Here is a 24,821-nt window from a genome sequence, read left to right as displayed (position 1 = left end):
AGCTTAATTAGGTCCCATTTGTTTCTTTTGCTTTTGTTTCCATTGCCTGAGGAGACATATCCAAAAATATATTGTTAAGACTGATGTCAAAGAGTGTACTGCCTAAGTTTTCTTCTAGAAGTTTTATGGTTCAGGCCTTACATTTAAGTCTTTAATCCATTTTGAGTTTATTTTTGTATATGGTATGAGAAAGTAGTCCAGTTTGATTCTTTTGCATGTAGCTATCCAGTTTTCCCAACACCATTTATTGAAGAGGCTGTCTTTTCCCCATTGTATATTATTGCCTCTTTTGTTGCAGATTTTGGATTGTTGTGTTTTAATTTCCATTTGTCTCCTGGTATTTTTTTTTAAATTTCTTCTTTGATTTTTTTTCAGTGACCCATCAGTTGTTTAGTAGCATATTGTTTAGCCTCCATGTGTTTGTGTGGGGTTTTTTTTCTGCAGTTTTTTCCTTGTAGTTGATTTCTAGTCATAAAAGATTCTGATATGATTTCAATCTTCCTAAATTTACTGAGACTTGTTTTGTGGCCCAGCATGTGATCCATTCTGGAACATGTTCCATGTGCACTTGAAAAGAATGTGTATTCTGCTGCCTTTGGATGGAATATTCTATATATATCTATTAAACCCTCTGGTATAATGTATCATTTAAGGCCAGTGTTTCCTTATTGATTTTCTTTCTGGATAATCTGTCCATTGATGTAAGTGGGGTGTTAAATTCCCCTACTATTGTTGTGTTACTGTCAATTTCTTCCTTTATGTCTGTTAATATTTGCTTTATGTATTTAGGTGCTCCTATATTGGGTTCATATATATTTACAATTGTCATATCTTCTTAGGTTGATCCTTTGATTATTATGTAATGTCCTTCTTTGTCTCTTTTACAGTTTTTGTTTTAAAGTCTATTTTGTCTGATACAGGTATTGCTACCCTGGCTTTCTTTTTGTATCCGTTTGCATAGAATAGCTTTTTACATCCCCTCACTTTCAATCTGTGTGTGTCTCTAGGTCTGAAGTGAGTCTCTTTTCGGCAGCATATATATAGATCTTCTTTTTGTGTCCATTCAGCCACTCTGTGTCTTTTGTTTGGAGCATTTAGTCCATTTACATTTAAAGTAATTATTGATAGGTATGTATACTTATTGCCATTTTGTTAATTGTTTTGGGGTTGTTCTTGTAGTTCTTTTTTGTTCCTTTCTTCTTTTGCTCTCTTCCCTTGTGATTTGATGACTATCTTTAGTGTTATGTTTGGATTCCTTTCTCTTTTGTGTGTGTATCTATTATAGATTAAAAAAAATATTTATTTATTTATTTGGCTGTTGGGTCTTAGTTGCGGCATGCGGGATCTTTGTTGCCATGTGTGGGATCTTCGTTGCCACGTGTGGGATCTTCGTTGTGGCATGCGGGATCTTTGGTTGAGGCATGTGGGATCTTCTTTTTTTTTTTTTAGTTGCGGCATGTGAACTCTTAGTTGCAGCATGTGGTATCTAGTTCCCTGACCAGGGATCAAACCTGGGCCCCCTGCATTGGGAGCACAGAATTAGCCACTGGACCACCAGGGAAGTCCCTATTATAGATTTTTGGTTGTGATTTCCATGAAGTTTATATATATATATATAAAATTATTTTAAGTTGCTGATCTCTTACATTTGAACACATTTTAACAACCCTGAATTTTTACTCCCACCCCATGTTTACTGTTTCTGACATCATATTTTACATCCTTTTGTTTTGTATATCCCATAAGTACTTATTGTGGATATACATGATTTTACTACTTTTGTCTTTTGTCCTGCTAGTTTTATAAGTGATTAATCTACTACCTTTACTGTATATTTGCCTTTACCAATGAGATTTTTCCTTTTGTAATTTTTACATTTCTATTATAGTTATGGCCTTTTCTGCTTAGAGAAGTCCCTTTAACATTTCTTTTAAAGCTGGTTTCTTTTAGCTTTTACTTGTCCGTAAAATTTTTTATCTTGCCTTCAAATCCGAATGAAAGCCTTGCTGGGTACAGTATTCTTGGTTGTAGGTTTTTACCTTTCATCACTTTAAATGCATCATCCCACTCCCTTTTGTCCTGTAGAGTCTCTGCTGAAAAGTCAGCTGACAGCCTTATGGGAGTTCCCTTGAACATAACTTGTTGCTTTTCCCTTAATATTCTCTCTTTATCTTTAATTTTTGCCATTTTAATTAGTGTGTCTTGGTGTGGTCTTCTTTGGGTTAATCCTGTTTGGCACTCTCTGTGCCTCATGGTCCTGGATGTCTGTTTCTTTCTCATGTTAGGGAAAGTTTCAGCTATTATGTCTTTAAATATGTTCTCTGCCTCTTTCTCTCTTTCTTCTCCTGGGATTCCTAAAATGAGAATGTTGGTATGCTTAATGTTGTCTCATAGGCCTCTTAAACTATCCTCATTTTAAAAAATTCTTTTTCCTTTTTTTCTGTTCAGCTTGAGTGATTTCCAACTCTGTCTTCCAGCTCGCTGATCCATTCCTCTGTATGTACTATTGATTCCTTCTAGCGTATTTTTAATTTCAGTTATTGTATTCTCTGATATTTCAGCTCTGTTTGGTTCTTCTTTATATGTTCTAACTCTTTGTTAAAAACTTCTAACTTCACACTGTGTTCATGCATTCTTCTCCCGAGTTCTTTGAGCATCTTTATGTTTTTTTTTAAAATTAATTAATTTATTTATTTATGGCTGTGTTGGGTCTTCGTTTCTCTGCGAGGGCTTTCTCTAGTTGCGGCAAGTGGGGGCCACTCTTCGTCGTGGTGCGTGGGCCTCTCATTATCGCAGCCTCTCTTGTTGCGGAGCACAGGCTCCAGACGCGCAGGCTCAGTAATTGTGGCTCACGGGCCTAGTTGCTCCACGGCACGTGGGATCTTCCCAGATCAGGGCCCGAACCTGTGTCCCCTGCATTGGCAGGCAGATTCTCAACCACTGTGCCACCAGGGAAGCCCCATCTGTATGTATTTACCTTACACTTTTTATCAGGTAGATTGCTTATCTCCACTTTACTTGGTTCTTCTTCTGGGTTTTTATATCGTTTTTCATTTGGAACATATTCCTCTGTCACCTCATTGCCTAATTTGCTATTTTTATTTCTATGTATTTGGTAGGTTGGTTATGTTTCCAGTCTCGGAGAGGTGACCTTATATAAGAAACATCCTGTGGGGCCCACCAGTGCCCTCTGGGTCACCAGAGTTATATGCTTAGGGGTGCCCTCTATGTGGGCTGAGTGGGTCCATCTGTTGTGGTGGGCTGACTACTGTGGGCACGCTGGTAGGCATTGCTGGACCCTGTTCCAGGTGGTTGCCAGGCCCTGCCTTGTGCAGAGGCTGCCGGCCACTAGTGGGCAAGGCCAGTTCCTGTCATGGCTGGATGCAGAGTCCAGGGTGTCCCAGAGCTGGTGTCAGCATGCTGTTGGGTGGGGCTGGGATCCAGGGCGTCCTCTGGTGGTGCTGGCCTGCTGGTGTGGGCAGGATCTGACATGGCTGGCTATGGGACTGCAGTGGTCCCAGGGCTGGTGTTAGCCTGCTGGTGGGTGGGCCAGACCTCAGAGGTTCCCAGGGCTAGTGCCAGCCCACTGGTAGGGTCTTGGGGTCTCTGGCTGCAGGGCCCTGGGGGTCCTGGAGTTGGTGTCAGCCTGCTGGTGAGTGGTGCTGGGGCCCAGGGGGTCCTGGGGCTGGTGTTGGCCCACTGGTATATGGACTTCGGTCCTGCCACAGCTGGCTGCAGGGCCTCAGTGGTCCCAGGGCTGGTGTCTGCCCACTGATGGGTGGGGCTGCGTCCTGGCCCTCTGGTGGCTAGGACTGGGTTCCTACTCAGCTAGCTGCTTGGCCTGAGGCATCCCAGGACTGATGCCAACTGGCTGGTGGGTGGATCTGGGTCCTGGGACTCATAAGCTAGAGGGAGAGTTCCAAAATGGCACTTGCCAGCTCCACTATCCTCGTGGTGGAATGAGCTCCCCAAAATGGCTGCTGCTAGCATCTTTGTCCAGAATGAGTCCCAGTTACCTTCTTCCTCTCTGGGAGGCTCTCCAAGATCAGCAAGTGGGTCTGACTCAGGGTCCTTTCAAATTACTGCTTCTGTCCTGGGCCCTCAAGTGTGTGAGATTTTGTGTGTACCCTTTGACAGTGGAGTCTCTATTTCCCATAGCCCTCTGACTCCCCCGAAAATAAGCCCCACTGGCTTTCAAAGCCAAACATTCTGTGGGCTCATCTTCCCAGTGCAGAATTCTGGGGCTGGGGAGCCCAATGTGGGTTTGGACCCCTTGCTCCCTGGGGAGAACCTCTGCAATTGTAAACATCCTCCCAGTTGTGAGTCACCTACCTTGGTGTATGGGTCTTGATTATACCATGTCTCTGTTCCTCCTATCTGCCTTGTTGTATTTCCTTCTTTAATTGTAGAAGATCTTTTTTGCTAGTCTTCATGTTATTCATATCAGTAGTCGCCTTATAATTAGTTCTACCTTTGGTGTGCCTGTGGGAGGAGGTGCGCTCAGGGTCTTCCTACTCTACCCTCTTGGCCACTTCCCCCATGTAAGTTTTTTTAGAAGTAGCTTGTCAATTTTTTTACAAAAAAAGTTATGCTCTGCTGTTAATTGAGTTTGCATTGAATCTGTGGGTCATTTTGGGAAGAATGAACAATTAATATTTTGTCTTCTGATTTAGGAACATGGTATATCTCTGTTTATTTACATGTTCTTTAATTTCTTTCAGCAATATTTTGTAAATTTCAGTATATAACATGTCTTGTACATGTTTTGTAAAGTTTTTCTGCAATGATTTCTTTTTTTATGTTCTATTGTAAATAATATTCTGAAATTTTAATTATTTAATTGTTCATTGCTTAGTATATTGGAATATAACTAATTTGTGGGTATTGACCTTGATAAATTCATTTATTTTTGTAGCTTTAGGTTTTTCTACATACACAATCATGTATCTGCTGTAAAGGCTTTTACTTCTCCCTTTCTAATCTTTAAAAATTATTTTACTTGCTTTATTTCACTGACTAGAATCTCCAGTAGAAGATAGAAGGGGTGAGAATGGACATTCATGCATTTTGCCATTTTCAGGGGAAAGCAGTGAATCACTAGTATGTATGATGTTATTTGTAGGATTTCCCCCTCAGATGTCTTTAATTAGGTTAAGCAAGTTCCCTTATATTCCTAGTTTTTCTGCAACTTTTTACATGAATGAACACTGGAATTTTGTTATATCGTTACTCTACAACTATTGAGCTGATTATATCAATTTATTTCTTCTGTATTTTTGTTAATGTGGTTCATTGTATTGGTTGATTTTTGAATGTTTAAGCATTCTTGCATTCCTGGAATAAACCCCACTTGATCATGGTGTATTATACTTTTTATATATTTCTGGATTAAATCTGCTGATGTTTTGTTAAAGATGTTGAATCTAAGTTGATGAGGGGTATCAGTATTTTGTTTTCTTTTCTTCTGGTGTCCTTGCATGGTTTTATTATCAGGGTAATACTGGCTAAATAAAATGACCTGGGAAGCGTTTCCTCCTCCTCTAGTTTCCAAAAGAGCTTCTGTAATATTATTATTATTTGTGACTCAAATATTTGATGGCATATGCCAGTGAGCCGTCTGGGCCTGGAATTTTCTTTGTGGGAAGGTTCTTAATTGTACTTCAGTTTATCTAATAGATTGTAGGGCTCTTTTGGTTTTCTGTTTCATCATGTGTTATTTTTGGTAATTGGTAATTTATGTGCTTCAGAAAAATTTTTTCATTTTATCTTAAGTTGTCTATAGTTTTGGCATAACATTGTTCATAACACTCCTGTTTTATCCTTTTAAGGACCTGAAGTGATATTCTTTCATTGCTGATATTGGTGATTTTCATTTTTGGGGGGGGGGTCAGTCTAGCTGGAGGTTATCAATTTTAAAAATTCAATTTTTGGTTTTGTTGTTTTTTTGTTTATTAATTTTCTATTTCACTGACTTCCGCTCTTATCTTTAATATTCCCTTCCTCCTACTTACTCTTTTTTTTAGCTTATTATAGACATGTATCCACAACTATAGTATCATACAGGGTATTTTTACTGCCTTAAAATCCTCTGCGCTCCTCCTGTTCATCCCTCCCCCAGCTCTGGGCAATCAGTGCTCTTTTTACTGATTCCATAGTTTTACTTTTTCCAGAATGTCGTATAGTTGGAATCATACAGTATTTAGCCTTTTCTGGTTGATTTCTTCTTTCACTTAGTAATATGCATTTACATTTCTTCCATATACTTTCTTTTTTTAAAAAATAAATAAATTTATTTATTTATTTATGGCTGCGTTGGGTCTTCGTTGCTGCGTGTGGGCTTCCTCTAGTTGCGGCGAGCGGGGGCTGCTCTTTGTTGTGGTTCGCAGGCTTCTCATTGTGGTTTCTCTTGTTGTGGGGCACAGGCTCTAGGCACGCGGGCTTCAGTAGTTGTGGCTTGCTGGCTCTAGAGCACAGGCTCAGTAGTTGTGGCGCACGGGGTTAGTTGCTCCGCGGCATGTGGGATCTTCCCGGACCAGGTCTCGAACCTATGTCTTCTGCATTGGCGGGCGGATTCTTAACCACTGCACCGCCAGGGAAGTCCCTCTTCCATGTATTTTCATGGCTTGATGGTTTATTTCTTTTTCACACTAAATAATAGTCCATTGTCTGAGTGTACCACAGTTTATTTATCCATTCACCTACTGGTTGCTTCCAAGTTTTGGCAATTACAAGTAAAGCTGTTACGAACATTCTCGTGCAGATTTTTGTATGGAGAAAAGTTTTCAGCCCTCTAGGATAAATACCAAGGAGCACAGTTGCTGGAATGTATGGTAAAAGTATGTTTTTTTTTTGTAAGAAACCTCCAAACTGTCTTCCAAAGTAGCTGTACCATTTTGCCTTCCCACAAGAAATGAATGAGAGTTTCTAATGCTCCACATCCTCACCAGCATTTGTTATTATTAGTGTTCTGGATTTTGGCTATCCTAATAGGTGTGTAGAGCTATCTTGTTGTTTGAATTTGTATTTTTCTGATGACATATGAAAAGATATTCTGCACATCATATGCTTATTTGCCATATGTATATCTTCTTTGGTGAGGTGTCTGTTAAGGTATTTGGCCCATTTTAAAATCAGATTGTTTTCTCATCAACATTTAGGAGTTCTTTATATATTTTAGATAACAGTTCTTTATCAGGTATATCTTTTGTGAATATTTTCTCTATCTTATTCTCTTGATAGAGTCTTTCACAGAGCAGGACTTTACTTCAATTTAATTTAATTTTTAAAAAAATATTTATTTATTTATTTATTTATTTGGCTGTGCCGGGTCTTGGTTGCAGCACGCGGGATCTTTGTTGCCACGTGCAGGATCTTCGTTGTGGGGCAGGGCATACGGGATCTTTAGTTGCAGCATGCAAGATCTAGTTCCCTGACCAGGGACTGAACCTGGGCCCCCTGCATTGGGAGCGCTGTGTCTTAAGCACTGAACCACCAGGGAAGTCCCAGAATTTTAATTTTAATGAAGCCCAGCTTATCAAATATTTCTTCATGGATTGTACCTTTGGTGTTGTATCTAAACAGTCATTACCATACCCAAGGTCCTCTAGATTTTATCCTGTATTATCTTCTAGGAGTTTATAGTTTGAGTTTTACATTTAGGTCTGTGATCTATTTTGAGTTAATGTTTGTGATGAGGTGTAAGGTCTGTTGTCTACATTTTTTTTTTTTTTTTTTTGCACATGGATGTCCAGTTGTTCCAGTATCACTTGTTGAAAAGACCATCTTTGTTCCATTGTATTGCCTATGCTACTTTTTCAAAGTTAGGTTAACTATATTTATTTATGTGGGTCTATTTCTGGGCATTCTATTCTATTGATCTATTTGTCTGTTCTTTTGCTAGTACCGTTTTTCTTGATTACTATAGTTTATAGTAAGTCTGCGAGTCCTCCAACTTTGTTCTGCAATATTGTGTTGGCTCTTCTGGGTCCTTTTCCTCTCTTCATATAAATTTTGGAATTTGTTTGTCAGTATCCACAAAACAACGTGCTTGGATGTGATTGGAAATGCTAGAAGTATGTTGTTCATTTTCCAAATATTTGAGTTTTTATTAGCCCTATTTTTATTGTTAATAATTTAAAATTTAATGCCATTGTGGTCAGAGAACATACTCTGTATAATTACCATCCTTTTATTTTATTGAGAATTGTTTCATGGCTCAGCGTATGGTCTGTCTTGCAGAGCATTCCATGGGCACTTTAAATTTATTTATTTATTTATTTATTTTTGCTGTGTTGGGTTTCCTTTTCTGTGCAAGGGCCCTCTCCAGTTGTGGCAAGCGGGGGCCACTCTTCATTGCGGTGCACGGGCCTCTCACTGTCGCGGCCCCTCCTGTTGCGGGGCACAGGCTCCAGACGTGCAGGCTCAGCAGTTGTGGCTCACGGGCCCAGTCCATGGGCACTTTAAAAGAATGTGCATTCTGCTGCTGTTGGATAGAGTGTCCTATAAATGTCAAGTTGGTTGATAATTGGTTCAAGTCTGTGTTATTAGTGGTTTTGTATACTTGTTCTATCAATTAATGAAAGAAGAATGTTGGTAACTATAAGTGTGGATTTATCTCTTTTCAATTCTGTCAGTTTTTGCTTTATTCAGTTTGAATCTCTGTTACTAGTTGTATAAACATTATAATTGTTATATCTTTGTGATGAATTGACCACTTTATCATTATGAAATGTCTTTTCATCCCTGGTATATTACTTATTCTGAAGTCTACTTTGTCTTAATATAGCCATTTCAGCTTGCTTATGGTTCGTGTTTGTGTGGCATATATTTTTCATCCTTATACTTTTAATCTATCCATATCTTTATAATTAAAATATGTTCTTGTAGCTAGCATACAGTTGGTTCTTGCTTTTTTATTCAGTATGAAAATAGAATGTTTAGGCCATTTATGTTTATTGTAATTATCAATAGAATTGCCCTCTTCCTGCTTCTTTTCTTTTTGTCTTGTGTCTTCTTTGTTGCTTTATTTCTCATTTCCCAATTAGATTGCTTTTTTAAAAGGATCTTAAGATTCCATTTTTAACTCCATTCTTGGCCAATTCACTATACCTCTGTTTTATGTGTTGAGTAGTTTTTCTAGAGCTTACAATACACATCTTTGATTCATCACAGTCTTCTTTCAAATAATATCAAACAATTTCATACAAAACTTAAGAACATTCCAACAATATACTTCTATTACATCTTCCTGTCCTTTGTATTGTTGTTGTCACACATTTTTCTTCTCAGGACATTGTAAACATAATACATTGCTACTATTTATGCTTTAAATAAATAATATCTTTAAAATAAATTTTTAAATAAGAAAAAAATGTGTCTTATATTTGCCCAAGTATTTCCCATTTCCACTACTGTTCACTTCTTTGTGCAGATCCAAGTTTTCATTTGGTATCATTTTCCTTTCATTTAAGAAATTCCTTTTATTAAAGGAATGTAATGTTTTTGTAGTGCAGATCTGCCAGCAATGAATTACCTCAACTTTTGTTTGTCTAAAAGTCTTTACTTCACTTTTACTTATGAAACATATATTCAAATGAATATATGAAATACATTCAGAATGAAAGAACATTTCAGTGTAAAGTTCATTTAACAGTTTTTTTCTTTCAGCATTTTAATGAGGTAATTTCTCATCCTCTTGCTTTTATACTTTCTGATGGCTTTCCTGCATTCATTCTTATCTTTGTTTCACTGTAAGGTATCTTATTCTTTCTCAGACTACTTTTAAGATTTTCTTTTTTTCACTGTTTTTCAGGAATTTTATTATCATAGGTCTTCTTTCAGTGTTCTTTCTATTTATCCTGTTTGGAGTTCATTGAGCTTCCTGGAACTGGGGATTTACAGTTTTTATCAAATCAGGAAAGATTTAGGCCAATATTTTTCAAATACGCTCCCCTTCCCTTTCCTCTTTTTCTGGAACTCCAGTTGCACTTATTTTAGAGGGCTTGATATTGTTCTGCGAGTCATTGGCTCTCTGTCTTCTTTTTCAGTATTTTTTCTCTGTATATTTACTATTGTATAGTTTTTATTTTATTTCTTTGGGTTCCTTGATCTTTCCTTATACAGTGTCTAATCTGCTGTTAATCTCATCTGGGAGTTTTCATTTCAAATACTATATTTTTTATTTCTAGAAGTCCCCCTGGTTCTTTTTTTTTTTTTCTTGCACAATTCATATTTTTTTAGGAACCATTGATGTTAAAGGGACTGTATTTTTTAAAATTTTCTTTTTTAAAAAAATTTATTTTATTTATTTATTTATTTTTGGCTGCGTTGGGTCTTCGTTGCTGCGCACGGGCTTTCTCTAGTTGCGGCGAGCGGGGGCTACTCTTCGTTGCGGTACACGGGCTTCTCATTGCGGTGACTTCTCTTGTTGCGGAGCATGGGCTCTAGGCGTGTGGGCTTCAATAGTTGTGGCTTGCGGGCTTCAGTAGTTGTGGCTCACAGGCTCGGTAGTTGTGGCTCGCGGGCTCTAGAGCACAGGCTCAGTAGTTGTGGTGCACGGGCTTAGTTGCTCCCTGGCATGTGGGATCCTCCCGGACCAGGGCTCAAACCCGTGTCCCCTGCATTGGCAGGTGGATTCTTAACCACTGCGCCACCAGGGAAGCTCCGCCTGGTTCTTTTTTATATCTTCCATTTCTCTACTTGTTAGGTTCATATTTTTCTTTAAACACTTTAACATAGTTTTAATAGCTGTTTTGATAAATATCCCTGACTGCTAATTCCATATCTGTCATTTATTGCTCTATTTTATTTACTGATTTTTATAGTGATTATAGGTCACATTTTTCTCTTTCTTCATTTGTTTACTAATTTTTGACTGGAGGTTGGACTTTGTGAATTTTATATTTTCGAGTGTCTGGCTTTTTGTTGCCTTCCTTGAATAAGTATTGATTGAGCTTTGTTCTAGTAAGTAATGTTACTTGTGGTTCAGTTTGATCCTTTTGAGGCTTGATTTTAAGCTTCATTAGGGTGGGTCTAGAGTAGTCTTTTCTTTTCTTTTTTTTAAATTTTATTTATTTTTTTGGCAGCATTGGGTCTTTGTTGCTGTGTGTGGGCTTTCTCTAGTTGCAGCGAGTGGGGGATACTCTTTGTTGTGGTTCATGGGCTTCTCATTGCGGTGGCGTCTCCTGTTGCGGAGCATGGGGTCTAGGGTGCACGGGCTCCAGTAGTTGTGACGCACGAGCTCAGTAGTTGTGACTCGCTGGCTCTAGAGCGCAGGCTCAATAGTTGTGGCGCACGGGCTTAGTTGCTTCACAGCATGTGGGATCTTCCCAGACCAGGGCTCGAACCCATGTCCCGTGCCTTGGCAGGAGGATTCTTAACCACTGCACCACCAGTGAAGTCCTAGAGTAGTCTTTTCTCCAGGAATACTTCAGTCCCATTGGGAAGGCATGGCCCTTCTGGGCTCTCTACTGAAAACCCCATTCAGAACTTGGATGTTATTCTTTACATAGCCTTGTGGATTTTCATCCTATATGTGTGGATCTTAAAATTCAGCAAAGACTCAAGAGCCTGTATGCAAATTTCTGGAATTCTTTTTCTTTGTAACTACCTTTCCTCCAGAATTCTTCTTTGGAACTTCCAGCTTCTTTGGCCTCTGTGAACTCCCTCTTTGTCTCCCCAGCTCAGTGAGACTGCCATGCTTTACTTGTGATCTTCTTTTCTGCTCTGCAGACTAGAATGTGCCTTCAGGCAGAAAACCAGGGCAATTATATGGCACACCTCACTTGTGGCACACACATCCTTTCTCTCAGGGATCACAGTCCTATACTGCCTGTTATCTAATGTCTGAAAACAGTTGTTTTATAAATTTTGTCCAATTATCTAATTGTTTACAATGGGAGGGTAAGTTGTGCCCCTGTTACTTAATTGTGACTGGAATTAGAATTATCCACACTGAATTTTAAATCTCAATTATTTTTTATTTCAAGAGGGTTCTGTTTCATTTTTTTAAATCTTCACGGTCATTTTATAGTTTCTTGTTCCCTACAAATGTTTCCAGCCTTGTCGTTTATTATTTAATCATAGTAAACTTAGTTGTATTATAATCTTTGATCATTCTAATATTTAGAAGTAACTTTAGGTCTATTTTTACTGTGTTTCTGATGGTTATTGCTCATGGTGTCTTGTTTTTGTGTGCGTGGTTCTCTTCATGTCCTATTTATTTATTTGACCATTATTTGTAGGAATTCTTTAAGGTCTAAGAAGAGGGTGTATTCATCCAGATAGGACTTTTGTTTCTACTTGATGCATAGGGACAATTAGAAAGACTGCTTGAAACTCAGTTCTTAACTTGAGCTTTTTTTTTTTTTTTTTTTTTTTCCGATGTGGACCATTTTTAAAGTCTTTATTGAATTTGTTAACAATATTGCTTCTGTTTTATGCTTTGGTTTTTCGGCCGCGAGGCACGTGGGATCTTAGCTCCCTGACTAGGGATTGAACCTGTACCCCTTGCATTGGAAGGCGAAGTCTTAACCACTGGACCGCCAGGGAGGTCCCTTAACTTGAGCTTTTGAGACAACCAGGGTCAAATATTTGGGCTCCAAGTCCAAGCTAGGGCTGGCTTGTGGTTATGACATTCAGGAACTTTAAAAATTTGCCCTTGTTTTGCTCATTTCTGAAGCAACTTTTCTTGCATTCCCTGTGGTGTGGAACAGTTGGGTGCAAGCTTCTGGTTCATGAAGGTGTAGCCCCTTGAAGTGCCAGATTTAGGGGGAAACCTTCTGTTCTAATCCTTACTTTGGGCAGGCTCTGGTGCCTTATATTTGACCCCCATGCTCTTTTTATTTCTTAAAGGTCACTTTAAATTAGAAACTTCAGGTACAGTTTGCTGTATTTGACATATACATTCGGGGCAAAATTGCTTTGGAAGTCTCCTTTCCCCCCTGCTTTTGTTTGTACTTTGATTTTTGTCTAATAATTCCTTATGATCTCATCAACATTTTTATTTTTTAAGAAGATTTAAAAATCTCTTTGAGACTTTTAAATTATTTCCAGTGAGAAGTTTGGTCCAAATATTTAACTTGCCTGTTACCAGAAGAACATATAGTATTTTATTTTCTAAAATGTGATCAGACTATACTTATTTGTCTGCTGCTTGCATTTCGCCGTTATCAGCACATCTTGGCAAGCCTTCCACTGCAGTTGTTATAGAGCAATGAGCTGAAGTTTTAGGGATTTATAGGAATTAGCCCAAGTGAAGAATGATGGTGGGAATGGGGTTGTTCTTGGGCATGAGAGGGCATGGCAGGCCCTGAAACTGTAAATAGTTAAGTCTGACTAGAGTATAATATGTACAGAGGGTCATGGGGGGAAGATAAAGTTTAGAGAGCAGGGCTCATCAAAAAGTGCAAGAAGCAGTTTCTCACAACATAGTACAACTTCATGGGACCATTATGCACATGGTACACTTAAGTAAATGCTCCCTGACGTTCTGTAATATAAAGCTTAGAAGGTTGACTTTTACCCACTAGTCTAAGAAGGGAAGAGGTAGGGGGTGAATAAGAGACCCCATCACTAGAGCAGGGACCCCAGAGTCCCCAAGAAGACTATAGGAGAGGCTTCTCTTGGGGCTCCCCCCATGGTCATAAATTATCCAGGCTCATAAAAATTCATGACTTTGAAGGTGGGTGGCTTCTAGACTTCATCCCAGGCTCTACCTTACCCAGATCAGTTATGTGATGTCCTTTCTTCTCTGGAAGATAAGGGAAAAGGAGGTGATCTTCTAAAGAGCAAAATGGTTCTATATGATTCAACTCCTTATCCTCAGGAATACTGAAACACTTTTAAAGCTGGTAACCCTGGGGATACTGCCTCCTGAGGCCCAGCCCCCTCAAAACCTGAATGGTGATCCGACCTCCATCTTCACCTCCTGGTTCAACAGCCTCTCCAACCCCATCAAGAGGAAGGTCCTCAGGCATGTGCCTGAGTGCAACTTAGAGAAGCAGTTTTTGAAGGTCAGTAAAAATAGGTGAACGGGGCCTAGAGTTCCTTCAAAGCTTTTTGTAAAACAGAAACTTCACCAGAAAAAAATCCCAGAAGCACCAGGATAAGCTGCAGCCCTGGTAATGCAAAGAACTATAGCTTGCAGAGTGCTCTTCTGTGGATAACGTTAGGTGGGTTGGTTTCCATGTCAGAGGGTCAGCTTGGAGATCTGATTTTCTCAGTGACCCAGGGTTTTTAGGGAATTTTCCAGGAAAGATAGAATGTATCTTTGTCTGTATTTTGTTGTTGTTGTTGTTAAGTTCAAGGACACTTTAACTCCTCCCCTTTCTCCCCTTAACAGGTTAGGGAGAGCACAAACTTTGCTTTCCTGGCCTTCATTGAAGCCATGTCATTTATTCCTGGGTCTGTCTTCTGGTCGTTCCTCTTCTTCCTGATGTTGCTGACCATGGGGATGAGCACCATGATAGGGATCATGCAGGGCATCATTACCCCCCTCCAGGACACCTTTACTTCTTTCCAGAAATACACAAAGCCATTTACAGGTACTCTGACCCATGTCCCTGTACCCATCAATGACCCTGACTTCATTGAGACTCTTACCCAGCCCTAGTCTATCACCTCTGCTTAGCCCTTGTCACCCAGCCAGACCTCTGACCTTGATCCAAATCCAATGTTCCCTCCAGTGGTTGTCTTTCTGCTCATGTTCCTGTGTGGCCTCTTCTTCACTCGACCTTCAGGCAGCTACTACATCAGACTGCTGGCTGACTACTGGACAGTCCTCCCCATAATCATCATCATCATATTTGAAAACTTGGCTGTGAGCTGGGCCAGTGAGGCCAGGAGGTGATAGCTTGGGTCTATAGGGAAAGTTGACCCCTCTCTTGTTGCCTCTTTTCTCACTTGACTAGAGTGACATAGGAACCCTTAACTTCAGGGCCTTCTGAGAAATCGTTTTATTCACTCATTCATTTAACATATTTTTGGGGTGCTTAATATGTGCCAGGCACTGTTTTAGTCACCGGGGATACAGCATTGAGTAAAACAAACATCCCTGTCCTCAGGGAGTTTACATTCTAGTTGTGCAGATAGACAATAACCAGATGAAAAAATTAAAATGTCAGGAGATGATAACTGACAGGCGAAAAATCAAAAGTAAGGTAAAATGATCAAGAGTGGGAGTATGTTTGGGTGCTAGTTTAGATAGAATTGCAGGGAAGACCTCTATGATAAGGTGACATTTGAGCAGACTCCTGAATGAAATGAGGGGAGGAACCATGACAAGATTTTGAGAGAGCATTCCAAGCAGAGAAAACAGTAAGTACCAAAGCAAGAGGAAGCATCATTCCTGGAATTTTTGAGCAAGAAGGAGATCAGAGGTTAGAATAGTATGTTAGGAGATGAGGCTAGAGAAGTAATGGGATATTATGTAGGACCTTTTAAGCTATGGTAGGACTTAGTTTTTTTTTAATTTTATTTTTATTTATTTATTTATGGCTGTGTTGGGTCTTCATTTCTGTGCGAGGGCTTCCTCCAATTGTGGCAAGCGGGGGCCACTCTTCATCGCGGTGCGCGGGCCTCTCACTATCGCGGCCTCTCTTGTTGCGGAGCACAGGCTCCAGACGCGCAGGCTCAGTAGTTGTGGCTCACGGGCCCAGTTGCTCCGCGGCATGTGGGATCTTCCCAGACCAGGGCTCGAACCCATGTCCCCTGCATTGGCAGGCAGATTCTCAACCACTGCGCCACCAGGGAAGCCCAGGACTTAGTTTTTTATGTAGAATGAGAGAGGAGGCATGGCAGGGTTTTGAGAAGGGGACATTATCAGATTTGTTTTTAAAAAGATACCTGTGACTGCTGTATGGTGAACAGACTATGAGGAGTCAAGAGTGAAGCAAGCAGAGCAGTTGGGAGCTATTGTAATATTCCAAATGGGAGCTAATGATGGCTTGGGCTAAGGTGGTAGAGGTGTAGGTTGAGAGATGTGGTCTAATTTTGCAAGGAAGAGCTACCAAGGAAAGGGAACAAGATAAACAGGGACATAGTAGACATAATTGTGAAAGGAAGAGTGGGAAAATGCACATAAAATACAAGGAAGTCCCAACGACTTTTAAACAGGCTGAGGTGTGGTTATCCAAGAGGTATAATTCAAGGGCAGAAGGTTCCGGTGGCAGCATTTTCAGGTGACAGTGGTTCTTGGAGTCAGGTTACTCATTCACTAACTCGCTCAATACATATGTTGAGACTTTCTTTGTGTCAGGAAAGCCTTGTGGTACTGGGATACAAATGAATAGAATAAGCTCCTCCTCTCAAAGAGCACAGAGTCCAAGGAGGAAGACATATATAAGCAGACAATCCCAGTACAAGGTGGAAAGCCTATAGTAGAGGTAGCCAGGGACATCTAGGGGCATCTGGAGAGTTGGGGAAGGCATCCCACGTGAGATTATGGTTGAGCATAGTTTGGACAGATGAATATGTAGACAAAGAGGGAGAGAGAAGGGCATTCTAGGCCAAAGGACCCCACTTGTATATTTATTGAGATTGAGAACATGGAGTGAAGGAGGCCGGATACATAGGTTGGAAGAAACTACGTAAAGCTCCATGAGGGTTGAATGTCAGCTTTTTTGGAGTCTGTGGTGTTCACTGTGGACACCCAGCACCTAGAAGAATCCCTGGTACATCATAGACACTCTCATATTCATGGAATGAATGAAAGGGACTTGGCCTTTATCCTGAGGGCACTGATAACCCATGAAAGGTTTTTGAGCAGTAGAGGAATGTTTGAAAATTTTTCTTGGGTTGGGATGAAAGATTGACTAAGAAAATAATAAAGAGGATGAAGCTTGAGCTGAGGCAGGGGCTAAGGTTGGGCTGGCCTTGTCCTCCAAGACTGGGTATGGCCCAACTGGGCCTTCTACTGTCTTGTGGCCCTTCCTCCCAGTTTCTTTGCAGACTTGGCTAACCTGTGGGGCCACCCCGTCTACCCCATCATTCGTTGGCTGTGGTCCTGTCTGAATCCAATTGTGCTGCTGGTCCTGTTTGTGACCACTGTGTTTCATCTGTCTCTGAAGACCATCACCTATCTGGCCTGGGACTCAAGCACTGTAAGTCTCCATCCTCAGACCCCTGACCTTCACAGGGAGTGGGGGGAGAGATTTTTCAATCCACTCTTGGTTTAAAGCCTCTATCATCTCATTCTCTGACTCCCTGAAGACTCTTAGTCCTCTGCCCTGGTTCCCCTCCGACCCTCCCCTTCCACAGTCCTTCGTCTTATGGGAACTTTGATGTTCTGAAACCCTTTCCATCTCTCCACAGTCAAAAGAAGTGGTTCGACGATACCCATCATGGGGGCTGTTCGCAATGATTGCCCTTTTACTCATTGTCATTCTCCCCATCCCCACGTACTTTGTATATTGCCTCACCCATGGGATTCCTGTCACCTCCACCCGCTGGGACAAGCCTGTGATATCCTCCAGATCCCTGCCCATAAGTGTCCAACTAACACCCATTAAAGAGGTCCAAAAGGAGGAAATCCTACAAGGTGATATTCAAATTGCTGATTAACCTGTTGTGTGACTTCCTAACTTTATTTATTTGACCTGACATCATATATCCCTCAAAACAGATCTAACAGGCAACTCTTAATACCAACTTGCAACTGTTGATGTCTCTAGACCCAGAACTGCTTTTATTCCCAAGGGTGGGGACATTTTTGGCGGGGGGAGCTCATGGGGCCTGGCTTTGCAGTCTTCCTCCTAGACTGCATCCTCCCTGGTTACCACTTTTCATTGTGTTTTCCCCATCCCCTTCCTCAGTATATACACATACCCATTTTATACGCCATCGGTGATGCCTACTAGAACCTGCTTCTCAACTGGTCTACCCAGCTCTTGGAATGAAGCTGGAAGAGTAATGCTGTTGGTCAATAAATTAGTCTACTGGGATTCCAAGCACTGGGTGTGAACAGATCTTTTTTTTTTTTTTTTTTTTTTCTTCTATAAATGTCTCAGATGTTGTCTTCCTTTCATGAGTTTTCCATTCTTTTGAGAGCCAAATATCCAGCCCTGAGTTCCTGCCCTCTCTTTGCCATGGTAAATTAGATGCTAGATTACTAGACTTGATTTATCTAAGGATTGGCCTTGAGCCAGGAGAAACCCAGGAAATAGTGGCTTCAACAAAGATGCAAAGGATATTAATGTACTTGCTGATGGGAAGTGGTAATCCTATCATTGGTCTAAAAATAACTTTTAAAAAGAAGTTCCAAGACTGTTGCGGACTGTGTATCTGTGAATCGACACACAACCGGCTTGGGGAACTACCAAATTGTATTGCTGAGCCCACCAGGGTCCCATATCTGCTTGGTAAGAGACATAGTAGGTTTTACCATAGGGCTAAATCAAATGAATCTGCCTAGAGGATGATAATGAGTGGGTCTCTCAGAACTTGTGGGAGGGGTGACTCCGTAACTGAGCTGAAGCACTTCCCAAAAGGAGGTGGCATCAGTCAGTTAGCAACCGGGATGGAGGCTGTGGGTGGAGGTTTTCGGGACTTCCGAGGATCCAGGGAATGGGTTTCCCTTAAATGTTCAAGAGATCCCAGGACTTCAGATTGCTTAGGGCCCACAGGGAGGCTGCTCCTGTGTAAGTTTCTGTGACAAAGGAAGAAAAAGCAGACATCCCGAACCGCTGGAGCGTGGGACTCTAGGGATGGGTCTGGTGAATGGAAAGAGCAGAGATCCCAGATTTCTGTGCACCTCTGAAGTTTCGAGCTCAAGCTAGATGATTGTAGGGCTGGAGGGGATGCGAACCTCTATGTCATCACCCATTGGTTCCTGTACCTTGTAGCCCCACCCTCTCACGCTCCTTCCTTCCTGCCGCGCCCCCTCCCCAATCCAAACGAGATCGTCTGCTTCAATGCTTCAAGTCCCGTGCTGTTGAGTCGGGTAAGGTGAGAATCAGAGATAGGAGGCAGTCGCCTTCTCCTCATGATCAAATAGTCTTTGAGTTTTCAACCTCCTTATATTTGGGAGCCCAGGAGCTCATCCTCCTTTCTGCCTACACCCACCTCCTCCAGTTCCAGCTTTGGGAATGGAACTTGTCGGGGCAGGGGGGATTGAAAAGTGGGGTTTTACCGGATAAACCGAAGGGAGTGGAATGAAGATCTTGATGTTTCTCCGCCTCGCACTGTAAATTTTTCTCTTCTCAGGCCACTTGTTGAATGTCCTTTGACACCTAACGGCAAGGTTGTTTGAACTGGGAATATCTCACATTGCTGTAGGCTGTACTGATTAGAGATAGGAAGACTGATTTCTACAGTAGGTATTTCTCTACAAAGCTCTGGGTCCTTGTTGTCTCAAGTTGGGTTTAGTAGCACCCTGTGTGTGATGAGCAGATTTTCTTTGGACTGCTCTTGGGAATCTCTGGCCATGTTAGACAAAATGGAGCCCTTTTCCTTGGGTAGGGAACCTTACACATCTTCACTTTTATTCCTCCCAAGAGTGGTGTGAGATAAAGGTATTGTCATCCTCAAGTTTAAGTGGGAGACCCGGAAGTAAGAGAGGTTCACATAGTGAGTCAGGGGTAGATCCTGAGAAATGTTCTTGTCTTGTGGCTCCCGGCCATTTTATTTTGGACATTTTCAAACACATCTGAAAAAGTAACGAAGTGAATTACTTTGTACTTACCACGCATCTTCAATAATGACCAACTTGTGACAAATCTGGTTTTATCTCTCCTCCCCCTACTGCATGCCTACCCATTATTTTGAAGCAAATCCCAAGTTTATCATTTCATCTGTAGATAAGTCAGTATATTCTCTAAAAAATACCCTTTTAAAAAAATCTGACAAAACTATTATCACACCTAAAACAAATAACAGTATCCATTTATTAAATATCTAGTCAGTATTCAAAATTTTCTAGTTGTCTCATAATTATTTTTTCTAGCTTTATATTTTTTTAAATAGCTTTACTGAGATATAATTCATATACCACACAACTCACCCTTTTAAAGTGTACAATTCAATGGTTTTTAATATATTCACAGAGTTGTCCATCTATCACTACAGTTTTTGTACATTTTCATTACCCCAAATAGAAACCCCACACCCCATAGCCATCACCCCAACTGTCCCAGCCCGCAACCCCAGTCTTAGATGAACACTAATCTACTTTTTGTTCTATGCATTTGCCTGTTTTGGAGACATTTCATATAAATGGAATCATGCAATATGTGTAGTTCTTTGTGACTGGCTTCTTTCACGTAACATGTTTTCAAGATTCACCCATGAAGTGTGTGTCAGTACACACTTCATTTCTTTTTTTTTTTTTTTTAATTTTATTTATTTATTTATGGCTGTGTTGGGTCTTCGTTTCTGTGCGAGGGCTTTCTCTAGTTGCGGCAAGCGCGGGCCACTCTTCATCGCGGTGCGCGGGCCTCTCACTATCGCGGCCTCTCTTGTTGCGGAGCACAGGCTCCAGAGGCGCAGGCTCAGTAGTTGTGGCTCACGGGCCTAGTCGCTCTGCGGCACGTGGGATCTTCCCAGACCAGGGCTCGAACCCGTGTCCCCTGCATTGGCAGGCAGATTCTCAACCACTGCGCCACCAGGGAAGCCCTTCATTTCTTTTTATTGCTGAATACTAGTACACATTTTATTTATCCAGTTATCAGTTGATGGACATTTTGGGTTGTTCCCACTTTGGGGCTATTATGAATAATGCTGTTATGAACATTCATATAAAAGTGGGGTTTTTGGTTGGACATATATTCTTATTTGTCTTGACATATATTTAAGAGTAGAATTTCTGGATCATATGCTAACTCTGTTTAACTATTTGAGAGACTGTCTCATAATTTTTTAAAAGTTTGTTTGAATCATCATCCAAATAAAATTCATATGTTGCAATTCATTGCTATACCTCTTAAGAATCTTTTAATCTACAGGTCTACCTTCCTCTTTTTTTTCCCCCTTGAAATGTGTTTGTTGATAAAACTGGGTTATTTGTCCTGTACAATTTCTAGCCATCTGGAATTTGCTGATTACCACCCTGTGATGTTATTTAATATATTCTTGTGTCCCCCGTGTTTCTAATAAATTGGTAGTTAGGTTGAGAAGTCAATATTCTAGCAAGAATACTTCAAGGGTGGTTTTATGTACTTCAATTAGGAGGCAAAAAAAAAAAAAAAAAAAAAGCCAAATACCTGGATGGCTCTCTTTTTGTGATGTTAGCAGCCATTGATGATCATTGTCTAGATTTGCATATTTAATAGAGATTATAAAATGTAGTATTCTAAATTTATTATTCCTTTTTTTATTAGCTGGAATAATTCTAGGAAGAGAAACTTCTTATCAAACATTCATTACCCTGGCATGTATTTTGTATAGGAAAAACAATAAATTTTGATTCTTTCCCTTTATTTACCAGCTTAAAAAATGAGTTTGTTGCCTAATATCCTCTAAATATGATCATTGAGATTTTTAACTTTTAGTATTTCTCTGAACTCATTGATTTAAACATATTTGATGTATTTTAGTCCATTGCAGTCATTCTTACTGATGCTCAGATCATCTCATCTTTGACTCATGGGAGTGTCTTCAAGTTGCTCCTGCGTCCTTTAGACAAGACCCGAGTATATCTAAAAATGTCCTTGCTTTCTGGTATTGACTGTATGGTCCAGGATTAACTTGTACATTTCATGACCCAGATCTGAAATCAGCTATTTTTCCAAGAATACCTAATTCCTTTTAGTGGAAAATGGTATTTAGAGATCACAGTTTTGTGCTAGGGGTGTTCATTGCTACTGCATTGATCACTGTCTCTAAGCCTTTCAATAGATACAGCTAGGAAATACTTCTTCTCCTAAGACAAACTATATCATAAATGCATACTCATTTTTTCAATTCAAATTTAAGACTATAGCATTTCTACTTAGCCTCTTGGATCTTACCTTTATACTTTTTTCTCTATGTGTTTTTAGGCTCTTGATGTTTGTTTCTCAACTAGAAGTTGGTGCCCACAAGCCCTCACCCTCATCATTTCCCAAACTGAACTCATCATTGTCTCTATCAGTTTTCTCATTCCCAGACCTACAAACGCATATGTGTTTCCACCTAGGGAGTAGGGCAGCTGGACCCAGATCTGGTGGACCTAGAACCTAGGTGGGCAAACTGAGGCAAGACCTGTTTTAGGACTCTTTGTGGTAGGGTTTGAGGATATCTAAAATGGAAATGTTCACATGTCCTCTCACTGTTTTAGGGGTCCACGGGCAGCAAGACTAATCCCAGATGTACTCACTGATGGAACTGTTATTGCAATCCCTGTCTTGAGGGGCTTCTTGGCTCGGTGAGAAGAAGGATAGCATTTGGGGATAAACAAGTCTGTGTTTGTATGCTATATCAAACCCTTAACTAATTCTGTGACTCTCAGCAAGTTGCTTTTTCTTCTTTTTCTTAGCTTTCTTATCTGTCAAGTGGAGATGGGGAAACAATCCCACAGATTTGTTGGGTAAATTAAATTGTTAAGCATAAGGGAATTGTCACAAAATAAAAGAGCTGATATAGATGATAGTATGTTAAGATTATATAATTTTCTCTAAATCTCTACATTTTTTCAGATTTTATACACAGATATTACACATTAAAATATTCTGTACTATATAAAATATTTTAAGTTACTAGAAGGTAAGCTCAAGGAAGGCGGGAATTTTGTCTGCTGCTGTATTCATAATGCCTAGAACAGTGTCATACGTGTGTTTTCAAGCGCAAGTGGGCAATCAAATATTTGTTCAATGAATAGATAGATTAATCCCAGAAGTTGATGTTTTAAATAGGTAAAAACAGTTGCCAGTCTAGAAGTGAGAATTTTCCACTTCAAATGTTATTTCTCCCTTAATTAGAAAAAAGAAACCCCTTTAACAGTCTGAGGTGGTAAACTACAAATAAGAAAAGATTTCGTTTTTCCCCAAGTATTGTATCCATCTTTATATTGTTGACTTTATCTTGCTGTGTTCCAGATCCCTTAATTTCTGGTCGTTTTCATTCATTAAAAATCCATTCTAAGGTCCATTTAAAAACTCCAGTCTTATCTGATTCAAAGCTTCCTCACTCTCATTCCTGGACAGGCTTGTGACTCAATGGACCTGAAGTGAGAAGAGATGGTCTGCTCTTTTATTCTTCCCTTCCCTTTGACTTATCTCCTCCCCCTTTTCCAAACCTCTGTTTCTAACACCAAGTCCTCTAATGTTTTCAAACTTGAGACCCACCCCCCTCCTTTCCCTAAGCCTAAGACTCCATGGAGGAAAATAAGGGACAATCATCTCCAACTTTACTGAGGACATGATTACAATTGTCTCTCTTTTGGTGGGTCTCTGATTCTCTGGCTAAACCATAGTGGCCTTGTATGCACCGAAGTGTAAGAGGTGTCTGAATGGTGACTTTTTTGTGGAAACTTACATGTGAATTCTCCCTGACAGCATAATTCCCTGACATGGGAGATTTGACTCCAACATAACCTCATCTGAACCTCCTCATATCCTACTCCAGAAGCCAGCCTTCTTAGGTATTGTACCTACTAGTGAGTATAAGCCAAGCTGTCTTCCATGATACCTATTTGACCCCTAGGAAATTCAGGCATTCTCGTCACTACCACCCTGGTCAAGAAGTAGAACATGTGCCCTCTCCCCGTCACCACTACTTCCCTCCCCTCTAGAGGTAATCACTATCCTGTCTTTTAAGGTAATCATTTCCTTGCTTCTTTGTAGTTTTACAACCTATGTATGTATCCCTATATAGTTTTGCTTTAGTTGTTTTGGGGATATCTCTTTATCTATCTATCATCTCTATCATCTATATAAAGCTACAGTAACTAGGTGAAGTAAATGTGCAAGGATATACAAAATGACCAGTGAAGCAGAATAAAGAGCCCCAAAACAGATCCACACATGTATGGAACTTTAATAAACAACAGAGTTGGCACTACAGATAAGTTGGAAAGAAAATTGTTTCATAAATATGCTGATACAATTAGATATCCATATTTTAAAAAACAAATTTGGATTCACACCTTATACCTTATACAAAAAAAAAGTCAGGTCAAGATGGATTAAAGGCTTAGATGGGGGGACTTCCCTGGTGGCACAGTGGTTAAGAATCCACTTGCCCATGCAGGGGAAATGGGTTTGATCCCTGGTCCAGGAAGATCCCACATGCCACAGAGTAACTAAGCCTGTGCACCACAGCTACTGAGCCTGTGCTCTAGAGCCCGCAAGCCACAACTACTGATGCCCACACGTCCTAGAGCCCGCCTGCCGCAACTTCTGAGCCCATCCACAACTACTGAAGCCTGTGCGCTCTAGGGCCTGCGTGCTGCAACTACTGAAGCCCGCGTGCCTAGAACCTGTGCTCCGCAGCAAGAGAAGTCACCGCAGTGAGAAGCCCGCGCACTGCAATGAAGAGTAGCCCTCACTCACCTCAACTAGAGAAAGCCCGCGTGCAGCAACGGAGACCCAATGCAGCCCCCCCACCCCCCCCAAAAAAAGGCTTAAATGGGTTTTTAAATATTTTTTAATTTTATTTTTGGCTGTGTCAGGTCTTAGTTGCAGCACGCGGGATCTTCGTTGCGGCATGTGGGATCCTCTGCTGCAGCACGAGGGCTCTCTAGTTGTGGTGCCCAGGCTCCAGAGCATGTGGGCTCTGTAGTTGTGGCACGTGGGCTTAGTTCCCCCGCGGCAGGTGGGATCTAAGTTCCCCGACCAGGGATCGAACCCGTGTCCCCTGCATTGGAAGGCGGATCCCTAACCACTGGACCACCAGGGAAGTCCCAAGGTTTA

General features: G+C 40.7%; 1 protein-coding gene across 1 annotated transcript in view; it reads left to right on the top strand.

Moving 5' to 3' along the window:
• Positions 1 to 23,956, top strand: part of SLC6A16 (solute carrier family 6 member 16) — a gene marked incomplete at its 5' end in the record, with an annotated part of 34,618 nt that extends 10,662 nt beyond the window's left edge. The window contains 5 exons of the mRNA XM_082367194.1: positions 13,826 to 14,012; positions 14,342 to 14,543; positions 14,685 to 14,844; positions 16,937 to 17,099; positions 17,311 to 23,956. Coding sequence (XP_082223320.1) covers positions 13,826 to 14,012; positions 14,342 to 14,543; positions 14,685 to 14,844; positions 16,937 to 17,099; positions 17,311 to 17,559 — 961 coding nt within the window. The 3' untranslated portion in view covers positions 17,560 to 23,956. The remainder of the gene's footprint in view (positions 1 to 13,825; positions 14,013 to 14,341; positions 14,544 to 14,684; positions 14,845 to 16,936; positions 17,100 to 17,310) is intronic.
• Between the last annotated feature and the right edge of the window lie 865 nt (positions 23,957 to 24,821).

This window comes from Balaenoptera borealis (assembly GCF_965194805.1).
Source record: "Balaenoptera borealis genome assembly, chromosome: 19".
In the NCBI taxonomy this organism is placed as follows: domain Eukaryota; kingdom Metazoa; phylum Chordata; class Mammalia; order Artiodactyla; family Balaenopteridae; genus Balaenoptera; species Balaenoptera borealis.
This window is presented reverse-complemented; position numbering and strand designations above follow the sequence as displayed.